We start from the raw sequence: 19,821 nt of genomic DNA, 5'->3' as shown, positions 1-19,821 counted from the left end.
TCAAACATAGTGGGTTAAGAGAACCTCCCCCACTGACCACAAACCACTTAGATTTGTCTGATGAAGATGTTGTAAAGCTTTGATTCCTTCACTCTTTCAAGTAATGAATAGAAGAGCTCAAGAAGTCCAAACAGAAGGAAAATGAAGTCTACTCCCATTTTTGTTCTTACATCCAAAGACATTCCCCCCTTTATTGCTTATGATCTGAGGAAAGATCAGTTATTGAAATATTCAGGGAATTATCATTCTCTGATGATCATCTTCCCATTTTTGACAAGGTTAATTCCTTCCTTGCTTCCTTCCTTCCTTCTTTTTACAAATAACTCAAAGTGGAGAACATAATATAATGCTAATTCTTCCTCCTATTTTCCCTACAATAATAACCTGGTGAGATGATTTGGGCTGCCAGAGAGTGATTGGCTGTTTTGATGCCTAAGGCAGGACTAGAACTCCCATCCTGGTGATTACCCCACAATCACCCAGCTGGCTTTCATGCCTAAGGCAGGACTAGAACTCACTGTCTCCTAGTGATTACCCCAAAGTCAACCATCCAGCTTTCATGCCTAAGGCAGGACTAGAACTCACTGTCTCCCACTTTCTAACCTGATGCCTTAACCACTAGACCAAATTGGTGCTCGGGGTGCAAAAGCCACCGAGAAAGAGTTAGTAATTAGTAAGGACAGAACAGGAAATGTTCACCAACCTTTCAAAATGGAAGGGAAAGAAAATCAGATTGTGAGCTCCTCGTTCCCAAACCATCCCCAGATAGTGAGTAACCAAATGCCTCAAAGCCAAGCACGAGATCCGAAGGTTGTTGTTGTTGTTTCTTGAGTGTGTGCATGTGGGAACCTGCCTTTGTTGCTCATTTAAAAAAAGAAAAATCCCTACAGGATGTGAACCATTTGCTCTTAGGTTAACACAGGAGTGGGATCTTACCAGCATAACAACCGGTTCGCTTCGTGCGCATGGACACCAAACACGCATGTGCACTACTTACAAATTACCAAATCTGGCAAGCATTCACCTGCTCCAGCTGATGAGCGGCACTCAGCTGTGCCGTGCAAAGCAGCTAAGGAGGAAACAGATGACCAGAAGATCATTGCAGCGAACCGGTTTGGTGTCAACTGCTCTTCGGAGCTACCGATTCTACAGAACCAGGCTGAACCGGTAGAATCCTATCCCTGAGTTAACAGCGACGTCTGTGCTGGCTTGAGCATGTCATGAGGCTGGCTGATGGTCGGATTCTGAAAGACTTCCTGTATGGGGAATTAGGGTAGGGGAAGCGCCCTAGAGAGGGAGACCACAGCTGTGATATAAGGATACCTGCAAGAGGGACCTAAAGGCCTTGGGAATGGACATCAACAACTGGGAAACCTTGATCGTTCAGCTTGGAGGCTAAAGACGCAGCATGGCCCTCTCCAATTCGAAGAAGAGACCCTCGTTCGGCAGGCTGAGGCAAAGAGGCAGTCCCGGAACCAGCGAAATCCGGGGGCTGGACAGGGGACAGATAGTATATGTCCACAGTGTGGAAGGGATTGCCACTCTCGAATTGGCCTTTTTAGCCACACTAGATGCTGTTTTAGGACCTCTTTTCAGAGCACGATACCATTGTTTCTTGAGAGTGAAGGGTGCCAAGGAAGATTAAAAGTAGTTAGGCACTTTGGATAAAGGAGCACAGCAGCCTAACTGGATCTGACCCATCTTCGGAGCCATTTGCACTGGATGACCTGCTGCGGCTTAATCAACTTCCAACAAGACGAGCCGAAGACTCATTGGAGCTCTTGGCCTTGACTTCTCACCGCTCGCACTTGTTGGACTCTTAATTTCCTGAAGTCTGTTCCCTCCTCAAACAAGGAAGCTTGGAGAGAACCCGAGGAACCTCTCCAGCCCAAGAGCGCGGGACACAGGTGGTGAGGAAAATTTTGAAGGGCACCCTCCTCTCACTGGAGTGCTGTCCGTGCTGCCTCCATCCGCCTCTCCTATTAAGAGCGGAAGAGTCCAAGCACCCACCGCAGCTAAGCCAGGCAGGGCTTCTTAATTAGGGCAAGCGCTTGATATCCACTTTGTCATGTCGAAGACAAACAGCTACCCAGGCCTAGGAGGTCTGATTAATTTTAATATGCACAGTCATGACAACTGCCTGAGGTGGAAGAAGGAAGAAGGAGAGGCTTGCGTCTGCAGGCGAGTGCCAGGCGAGAGACCTCGGATGAACATCAGCCAGATTAGAGAGTCCCTATTCACCGGGCTTCTCAATCTTTAAACAGGCAGGACAAGATACTGGGGGAATCAGGTGGCTGGCTCTTAATTCCTGCATAAACACCATCCTTTAAATGCCACAGAGAGGAGAGGAGGGGAGACGGGTACCATCTGCGGTATATATTGGTGCATTAATATGCTGGGTCAATAATGCTCGCAAGGCAACCTTGGAAGACACTCAAAGCAAAATGGGCCTACGGAACTTGCCTTAGGGGCTGGGATTTTAGAAAAGGCAAAGGCCTTTAGGTGGAAAAGGCTGAGGAAGGGGTACTTTTTTAGATATTTCCAGTAGAATTTGAGAATTAATCCTGATTCTAAGATCTGGAACAGGAACTTCTATGTAAACAGAATCACACTAGGCATTGCTCTCCCGGCCAACCCATGTAATTTAGATCAGGCTTAAAGTTGCCAAGGTTGGAGACCCCCTGATTTAGAGCACAATAGACTATAAAGTGTGTTCACCTTTGTTACAGATTGTTACAATACTCAGTCCAATTTCAAAATTCCTCTGCAAACAATTCAGATTTCTAACAAAAGCACATTCGCCTGGACTGATACTGATAATTGTTGTTTGTTTTGTCCTTCAAATGTTGGCTTCTTCTTTATAGAACTCCTCCCCCTCTGGTTTATTTTGTTCTTGTGTATGCTGAGTCACCATTTTAATTTCTGTAGTACATAATTGCACATTTCAAGTTTAATTTTTATCATGTTCCTTATATCTTGCAAATCCAATCTTGACTCTTGTAAGTCCAATCTTATATCAACAAATAGTTTCTCCATTATATCTTCTCCTTTTTCCTTTTCTTTCCTCTTCCTTAATAGTTAAAATCCTCTTCTTTAATAGATATATTCAATCCCAGACTCCAGTATATTATTTGTTTGAAATATTTCTTGGCAACTTTATCTAGTGTTCTTGGAGCCTTGCACAACCTTGGCAAGGCTCATTCTTATCAGAGATAATTAGTTTGAAACCGCCTTTTAAACAGGAAGGAACAGAATTTGTAAAGAATCATTAAAAGGTTTTGCTGTTACCTCCATTTGGTGTTTCGTTGGAACAAGGTTTGGGTCAGAACAGACTGAATCAACCTTGAGCTGGTCAGGATCGAACTGCTGGCAGTGGGCAGAGTTTGCCTGCATTCTAGTCATTGTACCACCAGAGTTATGCTAAGATAAATCCAATAGTCCACTTACCTGGCATCTACTTCTGAATGCCATCAAAGATACATCTTGGGATGTGAAGCTTGGGCTACTATTCTACTGCCTGGAAGAACATAAGCATAATACTGCTTGCCTCTATTTCATGATTTTGATCTTCCACTTATCAGGGTATCAAAAGGAGACCTGAACTGATGAGAATTTGTCTCTTATTCAGAAGTATTAAAATATTGTTAGTTCTTCTCTAAAGAAATTAATATGTGGATTACAGGTAATCCATGACTTACATCTGCAATTGGGACCAGAATTTTCATGGTAATTGTTGCAGTGGCAGGCCTTAAATTTGCCAAGGTTGGACGCCCCTGTCTTAAAGCAGAGCCTACAAGTAAGTGATCCTTTGAGTACTGTGGAATTCTGGGAATTGAAGTCCACACATAAAGTTGCCAAGTTTGAAAGACAGTTTTATATACAATGCTCAAAGATCATGTAACACTCATTCATATACATCAAGACAGATTTGGATAGCCTTCTAAATAAATATCACAAAAAGTAGGGAGATTCACTCATAGGATTGTTGTTGTTTTTTTACAATCACTATTAAATTAGTAGCAGGTGCTTTTAGCGGAGAGAATGCTTGAAAGGGGCAAGAAACTCCGCATTTTGTTGGAAGGTGAAGCAGGCAAAATGTTAAAAGTATGCACTACCTGCTATAGCATTAGCATTCTTGATAACAATTTCTGCCTCCACAGCTCCCTTTCACACAACCCTGTTTCACAAATTGCATTCTTCTTTTAAAAAAAAAAAACATCTCCCCTGCTCCCATTCTTCTATATCAAGTTGCACATTTGTGCAAATAATTCAGTACGGCAGGGTTTTTGAAAGACGTGCTGTGGGAGAAAGAGCGGCAGAATCTGGAGGTGGAGTTAAAAGAGGCAGCAGCCTAGAATCCCTACGTAGCCACAAGTGAACTAAGTCCCATCTCCCTTAAATTGCACTGACTTTTTTCCTAGCAGGTGCCAACCGTTAATTTGAGAAGAATCCTGTGCATAAGTTGTTTAGTAATCAATCGTTTTAATTGGATCTTCATTTGTGATCCTGGTCTTTCATGTCTGATAGGTGTGCCCATATATGGCATAGTGGCATATATTACAAGATGCATCTTAGTGTGGAACACACACACACACACACACACACACAGAGAGAGAGAGAGAGAGAGAGAGAGAGAGACTGAAGAGCATGTTTCCATAAAGCACTGAATGCAATCTTCCAGCAGTGGGCAGGTGGGTAGATTGTGCGGACAATAAAACTTTAAAAGCTCTTAACTGCAAAGTACCCTTGCTTGCCCTTCAGTCAAAACACATTAGAAAGTCTTTCTAGTGTAGATGTTGTCAAAGACTCCAGTGAGGAAGCAAACAAACAGGACTCAAATCTTAGCCAATTAGACTATCCTAAGGCTTTTCCTCCGGTTCTGATCCCTTATTTTTTTTCCCTTCCTCCTTTTTTCCCTTCATCTCCTGTGTATCAAATGAGCTTTAGAAAGAAAGGGGGGAAAAAAGGAAAACAGAGAAGAGCGATTTCAAAGGCTGTTCTCTTGTCGTGTCCATTAATGATCTCCTTTGGAAGGCTGATGGCTTATGGGAGAAGTAGACCTCTTGATTCCCTAAACCCCCCCAAAAAAGTGATTAAAAAGTTTGATGGCATTGGGCATTACGTGCAGCTCCCATTTCAATGGACATGTGTCCTTATCCAACACAATTCTTTTAATGTATGATTCTTTTTCACCCTCAGGGTGTTTTTTTCCCTCCACAGAACAAGAATTTTAGGTATTCTGATTCTAAGTTGAAATAGACGACAAAGATAGATATCAAAATGGTTCACTCAGGGCCTTCACTGTTTTTTCTCTCTCTCATCATAAAATAATTATATATCCACAGGTAGGTATTAAAGAGAAACAAATTATGAACAAATGTTCTGGAATCCATATTCATTTCTCTCTGAACCACTGTTTCAAAGGCTGCAGCTGTAAGTTGGCATTTTGCTTCATGCTAGATTTGCAAATTGAGGAAAGAAAAGTTTCTGAAGAGGTAAGTGTTGCTCTTTTCCAGAAAATTAAAACAAAACTTCTGGGGATCTTAAATGTATAATTATTGATGTTGTAAGGGATCACATTCATTTCCTTTACTGAATTAATATCAAAGCTCTGATATTAATTTTGTTTCTTTCAGGAAAGTGCTTCAACATATATAGCAGGACTTCCCACTAATAGAATGATGCCATAAATATATATTTTGATATAAAATTTATACTCTCCTCTCCTCCTGTACTACTACACTATGGCGATTGGCCCAAAGTTACCCATCCAGCTTTCATGCTAAAGTGGGACTAGAATTCACAGCTCCTGGTGATTGGCCCAGAATCACTCAGCTGTCAGGGCTCCAGTAGCCACCTCCATTTTTAATCATGAGTTTCTAGCCAGGTCTTTCAGACAGCTTAAAGATGATTTATTAGGAGTGAACATGCCAGCGCTACCTGGGTGCAGCTGACTCTGAGACACATCATTCATTTCACCCTTGACCCTGGTTTTCCCCCACCCCCTGGGTGTATCATAATTCATATTCTCCAATGGGACACACCCATAGCCAAGAGTCATCAATCATGCTCTCCAGTAATAATCTTGCGCACCAGAAGCTTCAGCCGCCTAGAAATTATCTATGAAAATATTTAAGGAATGCACTATTCCCTTTTTGCTGGCAACTCTAAAAAACCAGAGAAATATTTTTGAGTTGACATCAACTAGTTGTCATATCTAAGGCGGAACTAGAATTCATAGTCTCCTGGCTTCTAGCCTGGTGCTTTAACCACTAGAGCAAACTGGTCAGTCACATGACCAAGCCAATTTTAGAACCTTTTTTCTGGCAGTTGTTAAGCAAATGCTGCAATCGTTAAGCGAACCCAAACTGGTAGTAAGTTGAGGATTACCTTTAATCAAAAGATGAATTTTGGCTGCCATTTTGCTGTCATTTTTCTGAATCTGTCCCTTTCATCCCCCTTGGGTGGGTTGGTGACTTTGAGATCAGAATAAGATAATCAGAGTTGGAAGGGACCCTGTAGGTCATCTGGTCCAACCCCCCACCCAAGCGGGAGACCCTACACCATTTCTGACAAATGGCAGTCCAATCTCACCTTGAAAGCCTCAAGTGATGAAGCTCCCACAACTTCCGGGGGCAAGCTGTTCCACTGGTTGATTGTTCTCACTGTCAGAAAGTTTCTCCTTATTTCCAGGTTGAATCTCTCCTTGTTCAGTTTCCATCCATTATTCCTTGTCTGGCCTACAGGTGCTTTAGAAAATAGCTTGACCCCTTCCTCCTCTCTGTGGCAGACCCTCAAATCTTGGAAGACCGCTATCATGTCTCCCCTGGTCCTTCTCTTCCCTAGACTAGCCAGGCCCAGTTCCTGCAACCGTTCATTGTATGTTTTAGCCTCCAGTCCCCTAATCATCCTGGTTCCTCTTCTCTATACTCAACATCTTTTTTGTAATGTGGTGAACAAAACTGGATGCAGTACTCTAGGTGTGGTCTTACTAAGGCTTTATAGAGTGGTATTACTGCTTCCCTTGATCTCGATTGATCAAGAAGTAAATCTGAGAAGCCCTCGTAATCAGTTTAGCTCCACAAACGCCCAGCCTTTCTCCTTTCCAAAACACCCTTTCAAAGTCGCAACTGTTTCCTTCTCCCCCCCCCACAAAGGAGGGTGAATTTTTAATTAGTCTTTTTCCACAAAAGGGAGGGGGAAATAGGCCAAAACATCTTACAATGTCAATAGCCCCCATAGCATATATATTTTTCAAAAAAAATATATATATCTTTAGGTCCTCTTTACCCCAAAAGCACATGTACCACTTGTGTCTTCTTAGGTGCAATCTTTTCTTTTCCTTTACTTTTTCCAACTTCCTTTATTATCGAACTGTGAGGAGGTGGGAGGAGGTAGGATAAAATCTGCCTCCTCATTTTCTATTCTTTCTTTCTTTTTTTTTTTTAACTCAATGGGGAAAGAGCCAATGTATGAATATGGCACCCTCGTAATGATTTAATTCGAGCTTAATGAAATTTTCATTGCAACCTGCTGTTCATTTTAATGGCCTTTGAAAGACAATAGAACAATGGCTGCAGGGAAGGGAAGATTTTCAACGGCACGCATTTGTTTAAAAGCCCCAACGTTCTCTGACTTTCTCCCTGCTCCCCAACAACTGTACATATGAATGCACACCTCTTTCCCTCATCTTTTCACAAAGCCGGAAGTCTTTTGTTTGTGCCCTATATTTGTTTTTGTTTTAGTGGAGCTGAGATAATGCATAAGCTCTGTTACCGTTCTTACATCGAACCGCAACCTTTGCTTAATGGAGTTGCTGGTGTGTGGATGGCTTCCCACTCAACACTGTTTTTACAAACACGCCCCCATCCTTGCCAATATCTCTTCCTCATTATCTCCTCCTCCATCAACTCTAGAACTTGGGCTTCATCTTCAGAAGCATAAAAATTAGGAAACCTCTTCGTGGCCAAGTTGGTATCTCTGGATAAATACAAACAAGAAGTTTTCCATTTTCTTAATGTGTCCTTTTTGGGAGTGGGAAGGGAGATGGAGAAAGTTGAGACAAATGTCCATTAAACAAAGCTATGGTCCCACCAACTCCTGATTAAAAGGGGGGAAGTTCATGTGCAATCAAGGCACCGATGCATTTGGATATATGAATGGGAAGACCGAATTTGCAGGTCCGACAATTAAAGCTTCTACAGAAAATAAGAAAATGAAATTTTGCACACCTAATGTTTTCTCAAATAGCCACATGACATCTGGGATGATGAGACATGGCTTCATTTACATCTACTTTCATTGGCAACTTTAGCAAGACATAAAAACCTGTGGTTCCTGGGTGTTTGAGTTGTACCCAAATCCTTAAAATCTCTGACCAGAGGAAATTTCATACCTCTTGTGATGACCCAGAGTATAACGTAACAAACGTAACAAAATCCAAAACGTAAATAAATGTCCTTTAATACCTCCGACTTGGCCCCACTGTTCAATAATTCTCAGTTGGAGATAAAACATACTCAAAAATAGTCTTCAAAAGAAAGCAATACAGTCCGAATTTAATGAGCAGATAGAGGTGAAAATAAAAACCAAACAAACTACAATGATGAAATTTCCACAACGGAATAGGAGTAGTATTTACCAAATTCAAGGAGCGAAGCCCCATCTGTGGAATGCAGGCAGCATGCAAAACCATGTCCCCTCTGGTCTACGGAAAAACTTCTCTCCATGGAACCATCATTCTATTTATCATCATTTATATACAGCAGGTGTCTTCAAACTTGATAACTTTAAGACTTGTGGACTTCAACTCCCAGAATTCCTCCTCCAATCATGTTAGCTCAGGAATTCTGGGAGTTGAAGTCCACAAGTCTTAAAGTTATCAAGTTTGAAGACACTTCATATACAGTGTAATGTTATATATAAATATATCTGATATATTGTATATATGATTACAAGGGCTGTGGATAAACAATATGTGCAGCTCCCTGCATTCAGATTCTTAAAAAGTAGAGGAAAAGCACATTATAGATAGAGAAGAAGAAATTGATATAATGAGAACACATAGATTTAAAAAAAAAAATCAAAATCAAGCAATTAGTACTATCAGAGCATCCCTTTTGAAAGAGCATCTCTTTTATGACACAATGGTTTGGAAGATGGACTCTAGAGAAAGGCAATTTATAATCTCTTAAGATGCCTGCAGGCCCAAATGCGTCTTATTGTAGCTCCTGAGCTTTTCAACTGCTTTGCTGCAATTCAGCAACAAACCACTGAGATATGGGGGCACAATTTCCCACTGATTTGCACCTGGAAATGAAAAGAAGGGGTAGAGGGATAAGCTTGCTCAAGCTTACGAATTACACAATTAAAACAGGGTACAAGTAATCCTTCATGTACAAACATAATTGAGCCCAGAATTTAAGTCACAGGTTGTGGCAGTTGTCAGTCAAAGTGTCATATTGACTGGATTTGAAGTTACCTTTTTTTTTTTTTTAACAATGGTCATTAAGAAAACACCATGGTGGTTAAGTAAATCCTTTTCCCCAATAGGCATTTCTCCCCCCAGAAACCAGAACTAAATGCCAGAGATTGGCAAAAACATGGCAAATTGCGGTCACATAAGGTGAGCCAGTTGCCAAACAACCAAAATGTGATCACGGCTTCATTTGCCCAATATCCAAACCTTGGTGACTGTCTTAACCCACTTTTTCCGTTCATAGAATACACTGGATCCTAAGATAACCAAAAGATTTAAGTTTCATATAGTTCACACAGCCACAGATACACAACCAAGCCAGTTCAGGATAAAGACGACAACCACAACCGACCAACACATTGTACGTTAAGTCTCAACCAGTGGTGGCATTCAAATTGGTTTACCACCGGTTCAGTGGGCGTGGCTTGGTGGGCGTGCTTTGCGCGGACAGAGGTTTTCCTCCTGACCTTCTCCTGCACTCTCCCTGTCTCTTCAACAGCTGATGCATGACAATCCACTGTGCCGTGTGATGCATCTGAGCGTCAAAAACAGGAAATAAAGGTCAGTTATGGAGCCAGGGCGAGTGGGTGGACCCAGCAGTTGATCGTCGGAGTGAACCAGATCACTCCCAGATAATCTTCAGAGCTACTGGTTCGGCCAAACCGGGCCGAACCAGTAGAATCCCACCCCTGGTCTTAACTCTAGTTAACAATACTTTGTGAACACGGCTGTCATAAATCTTCGTAGTAGCATGAGGAATAACTGTCTCTAAAGGAACACTAGTTAGAATAGAATAGAAAAGAACAGAAATGAATAGAATCAGAAATGAATAGAATAGAATCAGAAATGAATAGAATGGAATGGAATGGAATGGAATGGAATGGAATAGAATAGAATAGAATAGAATAGAATAGAATAGAATAGAATAGAATAGAATAGAATAGAATAGAATAGAATAGAATAGAATACTTTATTGGCCAAGTGTGGTTGGACACACAAAGAATTTGTCTTTGGTGCATGAACTAAACAAGATTGAAAGAAAGTGAATATTAGCATAGGTATTCCCCTCCCCCACAAAATATTTCTACTCTTCTATCCCCCAAATCATTATTTTCAGCCTGGCATTTAATGGCTGGGTATCAAAGCTCTGGCCAAGTTGAATTGGAACATGTACAGGAAATCTCTCTTGCATGTGTTTCCTTTTATTAACCTGTAGTTAAAAGAGACCCCTATGATACTGAGAAGCTGCCTAGGCAGATACATCGCAGGAGACATTATGAAAGCTAAGCACAGTTTGAGATCTCTTTCCATCCCTTTGGAAGACAAGCAAGCATCCTTCTTCAAATGCTACCCATCTTTGTTTTGCAGGAGAACAAAGGTTCAGATTTTCATTTTAAAAAATATATTTATGAATAGGCTGCGATGGAGAAATGGTGGCAGTCGGAATGCAACTTAATAGAATAACCGAATTGGAAGGGACCTTAGAGGACTGCTAGTCCAACCCCCTGCTCAAACAGGACACCCTATATCTTTTCAGACAAATGGCTGTCCAGTCTCTTCTTAAAAGCTTCCAGTGGTGGAGCACCTACCACTTCTGAAGGCAAGCTGCTCCACTGGTTGACTGGTCTTACTGTCAGAGTTCTCCTTATTTCTAGGTGGTTTCTCTCCTTAGTTGGTTTCCATCCATTGCTTATAATTATTACCTTTATTGTCAGAGTACAACATGCGTACAGTGAGATTGGCTGAGCCTCCCTTTGTGCACCCACACCTATACACAACTCACAGTGAGGACAGAAGTCCCTAACCCAGTCCCAATCTTAATATCCTATGCGACCTTGTTGCACAATGCGCTGGTCCCTCAAGTCTGTCATATTACTTTGACATGAAGTTATTTTCCATTCAGAAGTCTGACAGTCCACGGGTAGAAACTGTTCTTCACCCTGTTGGTGCAGCTGGCTATGCTTCTCTATCTCCTACCCAATGGTAGGAGAGTGAAGAAGTGCTGACCGGGATGTGAGTCATCCCTGAGGATTTTCCTCACTCTGCTAAGGCAGCGAGCCCTAGTGAGGTCATCTAATGGTATCAGGGAACAGCCCATGATGTTTTGTGCTGTGCTCACCACCCTCTGTAGTGTCTTCCTATCTACGGCTGTCAAGCCAACATATCACACCGTAATGCAATATGTGGGGACACTTTCTATTGTGGAGGTCATCCGTTGTTGTTCCACTTCTTGTCCTACCTTCAGTGCTTTGGACAATAGGTTGACCTCCTTTTCTTCGTGGCAGCCCCTTAGATATTGGAACATCACTATTTTGTTATCCTAGTCCTTCTTTTGGTTTTTCCTGCCTAAGTGTTTTCTCAACATTGATTTTCTTTTTGATAGAGAGGGAGGCCCAGTCTTCAAATCTGTCAAGAGCCATCTGGATCTTGAGCCTATCTTCTGGAGAGTTGGCTATGCCTGCCAGCTGCAAATTCGATGAGTTCCCCATCTATTTCCTCAATCAAAATCTAATCCATGGAGCCAGCTAAGGCCCAAAGGCGATTCATTTGAATCCTCCTCTCTTTAAAACAAGTTCCATTATGAAGAGCAAGATTTCTTTCCTTGTCCATCTGAACAACATTAACAACCAACAGGATGTGGGCAGGAAGGAATCTCCACTGCTCCAATCACCATGGTGATTAGTTTTCACTGAACAAATTTAGATGGTCCACACAGCTGACAGCTACAGTTGGATACTGGCCAAACCCTACAAGGGATGAAGCTGGACTGGTGTTTGCAATGGTGTGAAGAATTCAGAAGTATTTCAGGGTCTATTTTTAGTGAATTCACCATCCATCATTTATTGTAATGGCACAACGGTGTCTCTAAACTCTTTTTTTTTTTACCACTGCTGTGCCATAAAACGCTGGCTTCTCTGAAAACGCCTACCTTTTGTGCCAATATCTAGAAAATGAAGGAAGGGAATGATGAATCAGTACAAACATTTTCTATTCCAATGTATGGAGGTAAAGGGAGGAGAGGGAAATTACAAGGAAAAACAAGGATTGTTCGATGCAGAACCAAGCCAAACACTGTCCACTGAACCAAATACACCCCCCTTTATAAAGTGTACAGATCAGTGGTGGGATTCAAATGTTTTTACTACTGATTCTGTGGATGTGGCTAGGTGGGCAAGACCATGTGATTGGGTGGGCATGGCTTTTTTGCAGCAACCCCCCCTCCATTTTTGGGGCCTTCTGGGCCTCAGGTAAGCCTCCTGGGGGGTGTTTTTGCTTCCCAAGAAGCTTCCCTTGGGCCCAGGAAGGCAAAAAATGAAGCGCCCCCCCTCTCCATTTTTTGCCTTCCTGGGCCTCAGGAAAACCTCCTGGGCGAAATAGTAAGACAACGTGGGGAATCCCAGAACAGCTGATCATAGGAACAGCTGATTGTTGGGAGGGGAAAAAATACCTTAAGAAGTGACTGGGCAGGGAAGAACGCAGTCAACAATGTCAGGCGTGTGCGCAATGTTGCGCATGCATGATAAAGACTGACTGGGCGGAGGGGTGACTGGGTCGGGGGCGTAGCCAGCGAGAAGTTACTACTGGCTTGGTGACCCACACCAAATCCTTGCTACCGGTTCACTTGAACCGGTGAGAACCGTCTGAATACCACCACTGGTATAGATAGTCCTCAACTTACAACCACAATTGAGCCCAACATTTATGTTGCTAAGTGAGAAATTTGTTCAGTGAATTTGGCCTCATTTTACTACTTTTCTGAGCACATTCGTTAAGCGAATCACTCTTAAACTAGAAGTATGATTGTTAAGTGAATCTGGTTTTCCCATTGACTTTGCTTGTCAGAGGGTTACAAAAGGAGATCACATGACTCCGGGACATTGCAACCGTCATAAATGTGAGTCAGTTGTCAACCATTCGAATGTAAATCAGGTGACCATGGAGATGCTGCAAAGGTCATAAATTGAAAAATCCTGTGAGCTAGGGTTGAAGTTTGGTCAGAGAGTGACCAGCCCAAAGTCACGTAATGAGCTTTCTTGGATCTCCTCAAACTTAATCTACCACTTTAAGTAGTGCACCACACTGGATCTTATTTTAGGGCAGTAAAAGCATTAATCAAAGATCTGAACAGAATTGTGAACCCCAAATCTTGCTCCAATAATGCTGCTAATTTCAGTGGCCTACTTTCCCAACGTTTTGAGCAAGGGAGACCCACAGCCACAAAGGAACTGCAGAACAATATTCTTAATGAGTTAAAAAATATACATGCAACAGCAAAACTATTTCCACTTCCCAGAATTGAGGAAAATCTTTACCCTACTCATATGAGAGACAAGGTTCATCCACTCTGCTCCTTACCACCCCAAATGTTAAATGCAGTTCCACCCATCAAAATAATACCCAGCTCTATTCTAGCATTTCAACATTTTGGACATCCTCAAGGGGAAGCATTTTATTAGTTCTTAGAGGGAAGGATATGAAGTTCCTCGAATCAAAAAATAGCAGGGAAAGAACACTCCAAATGCCCAAACCTGATTACCAGTTAAAACCTTCCTACTAGGTCACCCTTCTTCTGGATTCAACATCACCGCACTTCATTCTAAGGAATATCTCCAGAGTACAATTGCTTCAGGCAGTTCTTTGATGGAGAGAGAAATCCCTATTACATTTTGCTTTGGCAAAAGGGCAAATAATATCTATTAATTTAGGATAGTTTTAAATTGCAAATCTACTCTAAGACATGCATGGGGATGGCCAGCATGAAGGGTAGAGTTCACTTCCCGATGAAGCTGCTTGGCGAGTCTCAGTGCAATATATCTTCAGAGGTCTATTTTGGCTAATCTTTTATATCGCAAGAAGAACATGGATCAGAGGTGGTATTCAGCAGATTCTGACCAGTTCTGGAGAACTTGTAGCAGAAATTTTGAGTAGTTTGAAGAACGGGCAAATGCCACCTCTGACTGGCCCTGCCCCCATCTATTCTCTGCCTCCCGAGTCCCAGTTGATCGGCTGGGTCTTCTTTGGTTGCCCTGCCCAGGAGAACAGAGCTGGAAAAAAAAGTTAGTGGGGTGGGGAGGGAATGGGGATTTTGCAGTATCCTTCCCCTGCCACACCCACCAAGCCACGCCCACAGAACCGGTAGTAAAATTTTTGAATCCCACCACTGACATGGATGCCTCACCTTACATAATAAACATAAGTATAACAAAGTATCTTAATATCATAAGGAATGGTGGGAGTAATGTATAAAGACTACAGGTAAGATTTGTTTTGATGCAAGATTTGAAAGGCAAATTTAAAAGGCATTTTAGTGTCTTCCAAATGTTTGGGATGACAGAGCTTACAAATTCTTAAGTCGGACAAGGTTGGCTGTGGCTGATGGAAGCTGATTCCCCAAATCTCTGGAAGGCATCTTGTTATCTCCCTCTGTTTCAGATTATGGGTTAATTTGCATATCAAATTAAGTAATGGTTTGGTGTTATAAGAATGAGCTGCAGAAAACCTTCCATCTCTACTTCCTCTTCTGGTTCAGACAAGAAAAAAAAAATTGAAAAAAATTCAATTAAATCTCAGTCTATTGTGATATCGAAACACGGACCAAATAAGGGTCACCTTTCATGCTTTCATTGAAGCACCTCAGGTTTAAACCACAGAAATTAAGCGGGCTTAATTCAGCCAACAGTCACCATAATTTATGGTTTGGAGAACTCATTCTGCCTCAGATAATCAATAATGGAAACTGAAACTTAGCTATCTTTCTACGACTATGCAGAAGGAAGGAAGAGAAAGGAGAAACATGCTCCCAAGACTCACAACAACTTCTGATTGTCATTGTAACATATACAATATGTTCAACAATCCCTATATTATTGGATTCCCATCATTTATAGGGCCTATAGCGAAGGAAATTGCTGGTCATGAGCTTTCTGGTCATATTTCAAGTTGAGTTGAGACTGTGGGAGATAAAAGGAAAGAATGAGAGAAGGGAAAGATGGACTTTTGCCCAAAACTAAGGGAACCTTGGCAGAATCTGATAGGCACAAGTGTTCTCAGAAGCTAAGCATGCCCGGAACTGAGGAAGAAAATATCTCCTTGCACAGGAAACAATTTCAGAACCATTTGTAGCCTGATCTCCACAATCAGTAGAAGAAAGATGCCAACTACAGAATGCCTGGCACACACTGTAGGAAAAACAGGAAGTTTTTGTCCATCTACACCCTGGATGGCTGTATATTATCAATCGCGGTGTCCTCTTTATGTGTAATATATGAAGGGAAAAACCACAGGCATAAGCAGACTCATTTTCCTGAACGTAGGGAGTCCAGTTGATCAGAGTAGTAAAGTCAACATTTCTCCTTACCTTCAGGCTCATTCTTGATCATCTCCTCCATCTTCCTCTGTTTGAGAGTGTCCACCACATCTGCTAGGCTTCCTTTACGCCGTTCAGGAGTTCCCAGTGCCGTGCTGGAAAATGATTCTCCACTTTGACGCCCACCTTCGTCGGCCTTCGAGGGGGAGGTAGATGAGTTGTGTGGGGCAAATGAAGACATCACTTTATTGCTATCAACTTCCTGGAAGGGAAAAGAAGGTCATATGTAGCAACCCTTAGAAACATACAAAAACACATTTGCATGTACATTGGCAAAAAAAGAAGAAGAAGAAGGAAGACCTGTCCTTGGCTTGGTTAATTATTATTTGTTTATAAATGAACATTTACTTCAAAGAACCAGTTGGGATGATGGGATGGGTGAAGTGGGGGATATACAGAAAACAAAGGCTTTCTAGCAACAATAAAACAAGATTACAGGATCAAAAGAGGAAAAAATTGGGAAAAGAAACATTTATATGTATAGCATGTAGGTGTCTGTGTGTATGTCTCTGTGTGTTTATAGACACAAACACAAAGAGAAATGAGTTCTCCAAATGAGAACTGTTGATGTTCACTAGTTTTCCAATAATAAGGTTATGGATTACCTTTAATTGTTTGCTTCTCTACAGTGTTTAATGGTCAACCTTAACAGATTTTTTTTTCCTTTTTGCTGAATAATAATCTATATCCAGTTTGTTTTCTTTTCTTTTATGCAGAGCTTAGTATCAGGATAATGGTTCTTGAAAATGAAACACTCAGATGCTAAATGCCCAGTTCTGTTTTGGTGTCTTCAAAACTTTTCCCATCTCAACATACCCAGGCCATGTGCACACATGCAAACGCTCACACACAAACGCACACAGATGGCCACAGGGTATGATTAAAAAACATGTTAACATGGTAGCCATGCTGGACTGACTGAAACTGTCAGGCACAAAGAATCGGGACCGTAAGTGGCAGTTAAGAAGTTTTATTGCTCAAACCTTTGCACCAGAATCTAGTCAACTAAGGTCCAATACTAAACTGGCACCAGGTAAAGATTAACTGAATTCAAGAGGTGTTCAGCTGAAGACTGTTTGTGGTAACGTATCAATTCTAGGCTGATGACTCACTTAACGCTGCCACCCAGATCTTTTTGCGCCTCTCCTACATCAGATCTACATTTTTTTTTACCCATGTCACACTTTGATTGAACATTTGCAGCTACCACCCTGATTTTCTGACCATTTCCTGCAGACCTCCTTGACAATTCCACCAGCTATTCAATTTTTTTTCCTGCATAATTCAGCTCATTTAGATATTTCTAATTTATTCTCTTCCTTACCCCAGTCCCATATCACTTTTCTGTATTTTTTTAAATAATTCTTTTAAACACAAAGTTCCTGATACGTAGATGGTCATAATGATGCTTGCAAATGCCAGGCCAAATGAAAAGCATCCTCCCCTCCAACAACGGTGAGATGTGACTCTCATTAAAGCCACCAAGCATATTCTCACCAGTTTTAATGGATTTGACTCTTAATAGCCACATTCTGCTTTCTCATGATGAAACCATAATTCTTCACACCTTCCGATATTTCAAACGTTGCTTCCCTCCCCCTGTGCTGTCCTGCTTTGCTCTCTCTCTCTCTCTCTCTCTCTCTCTCTCTCTCTCTCTCTCTCTCTCTCTCTCTCTCTCTCTCTCTCTCTCTTGCAAATTTTCTTTTAGTTTCTTCCTGTTAGCATCTCTTAAACTGCCTGTTTTGTTGGTGGACTATAATTGTCTTTCTATGGTCTTTATGCATAACTGAGGTGATGCTCTTTTTCTTAAAAAAACAAAACTGCAGCACAACATATATTAAACCTTAAAGTTGCTGTAAGAATCCTTGTTTTAATAGCCCAACTAAGGTTGGGTTCAGTGGTGGGATTCAAATTTTTTTACTACTGGTTCTGTGAACGTGGCTTGGCTTGGTGGGCGTGACTTGGTCGGCATGGCAGAGGAAGGATACTGTAAAATTCCCATTCCCTCCCCACTCCTGGGGGAAAGTTACTGCAAAATCCCCATTCCCTCCCCACCCCACTAACCTGCTTTCCAGCTCCGTTCTCCTGTGCAGAGCAACCAAAGAAGACCCAGCCAATCAGCTGGGACTGGAGAAGCAGAGAATAGAAGGGGCGGGGCCAGTCAGAGGTGGGATTTGCTGGTTCTCCGAACGACTCAAAATTTCCGCTACCGATTCTCCAGAACTGGTCAGAACCTGCTGAATACCCACCTCTGATTGAGTTCCATATTTTTTCCAGTTCAGGACACTTTTATCCCATTTCTGCTTTAATTTGTAATTTTTAAAAATAACTTCATACAGAAACCTGTAAGCTTTTTTTTTTTGGGGGGGGGTGTTTCATATTTCTATAATACAAACTTCTTTTAATATACCATTTTATAGAACATAGAAAAATAGGGTTGGAAGGGATTTTGGAGATTTTCTAGTCCAGCATCTGCCCATGGCAAGAGATCCTCCTGTACCATTTTGGACAAATGCCTCAGCAACCCAGAACTTCTGGAGTGAAGCCATTCCACTGATTAATTGTTCTCACTGTCAGGAATTTTCTCCTTAGTTCTAGGCTGGATCTCTCCTTAATTATCTTTTCTACCTGTTACTCCTTTTTCCTGCCCTAGGGTGCTTTGGAGAGTAGGTAGACCCTCTCTTCTCTATGACAGCCCCTAAGTTACCGAAAGACTGCTATTCTATCACCCCTAGCCCTTCTCTTCGTTAGACTAGACATACATAATTCCCTCCGTAACCTTAATCATGGCAAAATAAAATAAAGGTGTTCTGCAAATTTGTCTTGAGGCACATGCAAAACTCTCTTAAACATTTAGTTCTTCCTTGACAAAATTCAGAAGATTTGGGGAAATCTCGTGTTACAATAAAACAGCAGGCTCAACATTCTTATGCTTGCCTATCCTCTAAACTAGGATTTTAATCTTGGCTTCCTTTTGTTTCTGGGAACTACAAACATGATTAATCCAGATAAAGTATTTAAAGTAAGAGCAACCAATTCATTCACCCTTTATTCTCAAGTGTCTCTCGTTAATATTTAACGTTAAATTTCTAACATTGATCTAAGTTTTCTAAGAGAGCAATTGACAAAAACCACAATTTCCTTGAAATACCAAAGAAGCAATGCCTTTGAGTTAAGCTTGGTTCTTGTTTCATATTTTTGGTGGCAATTATGCAAGCAATCTTCTTTCTTGCTTCTGAGGTTTCAGTATAGCCTACAATCCTGAAAATCCCCCATCCAAATATTAACCAAAGTCTACCCTGCTCAGCTTCTAAGAACATCTGAGACCAGCTGGAGTAGATGATTCCATTTATTAAGAAGGAAGAAGAATTTATTAGGATGTATTATTTATTAGACTTTAGTGATAATTTGTTAGAACTCATCATTTATTATTAATACAAATTAATAATTTTAACATTTAAGAATTCGTAGATTTGTTCCTTCTTTAAGATGGAAGTAGGATTGTTTTGACAACAATATATTTAGTTTATTTTAGTTACTATCATTAGGAAAGGGAGAGGTCTACCGCAAAACCATTACTATATTTTTGTTGCTGCTGTATTACTTATATTTCATTATTGTAAAAGTAATTTATTAGTTTTAAAAAATACAAAATTATCAATGAAAGGAGGAATGCCATTAATAAATGAAAGTGAAAATCAGAAATAAATCACACACTTAGGCAGGGCTTCCATCTCTATTTTTCTTTCTCTTCCCTCACTCCTAATTTTCCCCCTTGAAGACATTCGTTCTCATGCTTTAATTAAAACATTTCCATGTTTTAATTATTCTCTATTAATTAAAACATTAATTAATTAAAAATTCCTGTGTTTTAATTATTCTGTGTTCTGTATTCCATGTTCTGTGCTCATGTTACTGGCATTTCAACCTTCGTATCTTCATGTTTCTATCAACAGATTTATGAGGTTAACTTGTG

At 41.1% G+C, this 19,821-nt stretch overlaps 1 protein-coding gene across 8 annotated transcripts in view; it reads right to left on the bottom strand.

Annotated features, from left to right (window-relative positions):
- SOX5 (SRY-box transcription factor 5) overlaps positions 1-19,821 on the bottom strand; it is a 1,042,959-nt gene that overhangs the window by 383,140 nt on the left and 639,998 nt on the right. For all 8 annotated transcript variants that reach the window (XM_087968772.1, XM_087968773.1, XM_087968768.1 and 5 more), the window contains one exon: positions 15,837-16,047. In XM_087968772.1, coding sequence (XP_087824898.1) covers positions 15,837-16,047 — 211 coding nt within the window. The remainder of the gene's footprint in view (positions 1-15,836; positions 16,048-19,821) is intronic.

Source organism: Notechis scutatus, chromosome 6, assembly GCF_049901735.1.
Source record: "Notechis scutatus isolate UNSWTSFEM ecotype Mainland chromosome 6, rNotScu1.2, whole genome shotgun sequence".
Taxonomy (NCBI): Eukaryota; Metazoa; Chordata; class Lepidosauria; order Squamata; family Elapidae; genus Notechis; species Notechis scutatus.
This window is presented reverse-complemented; position numbering and strand designations above follow the sequence as displayed.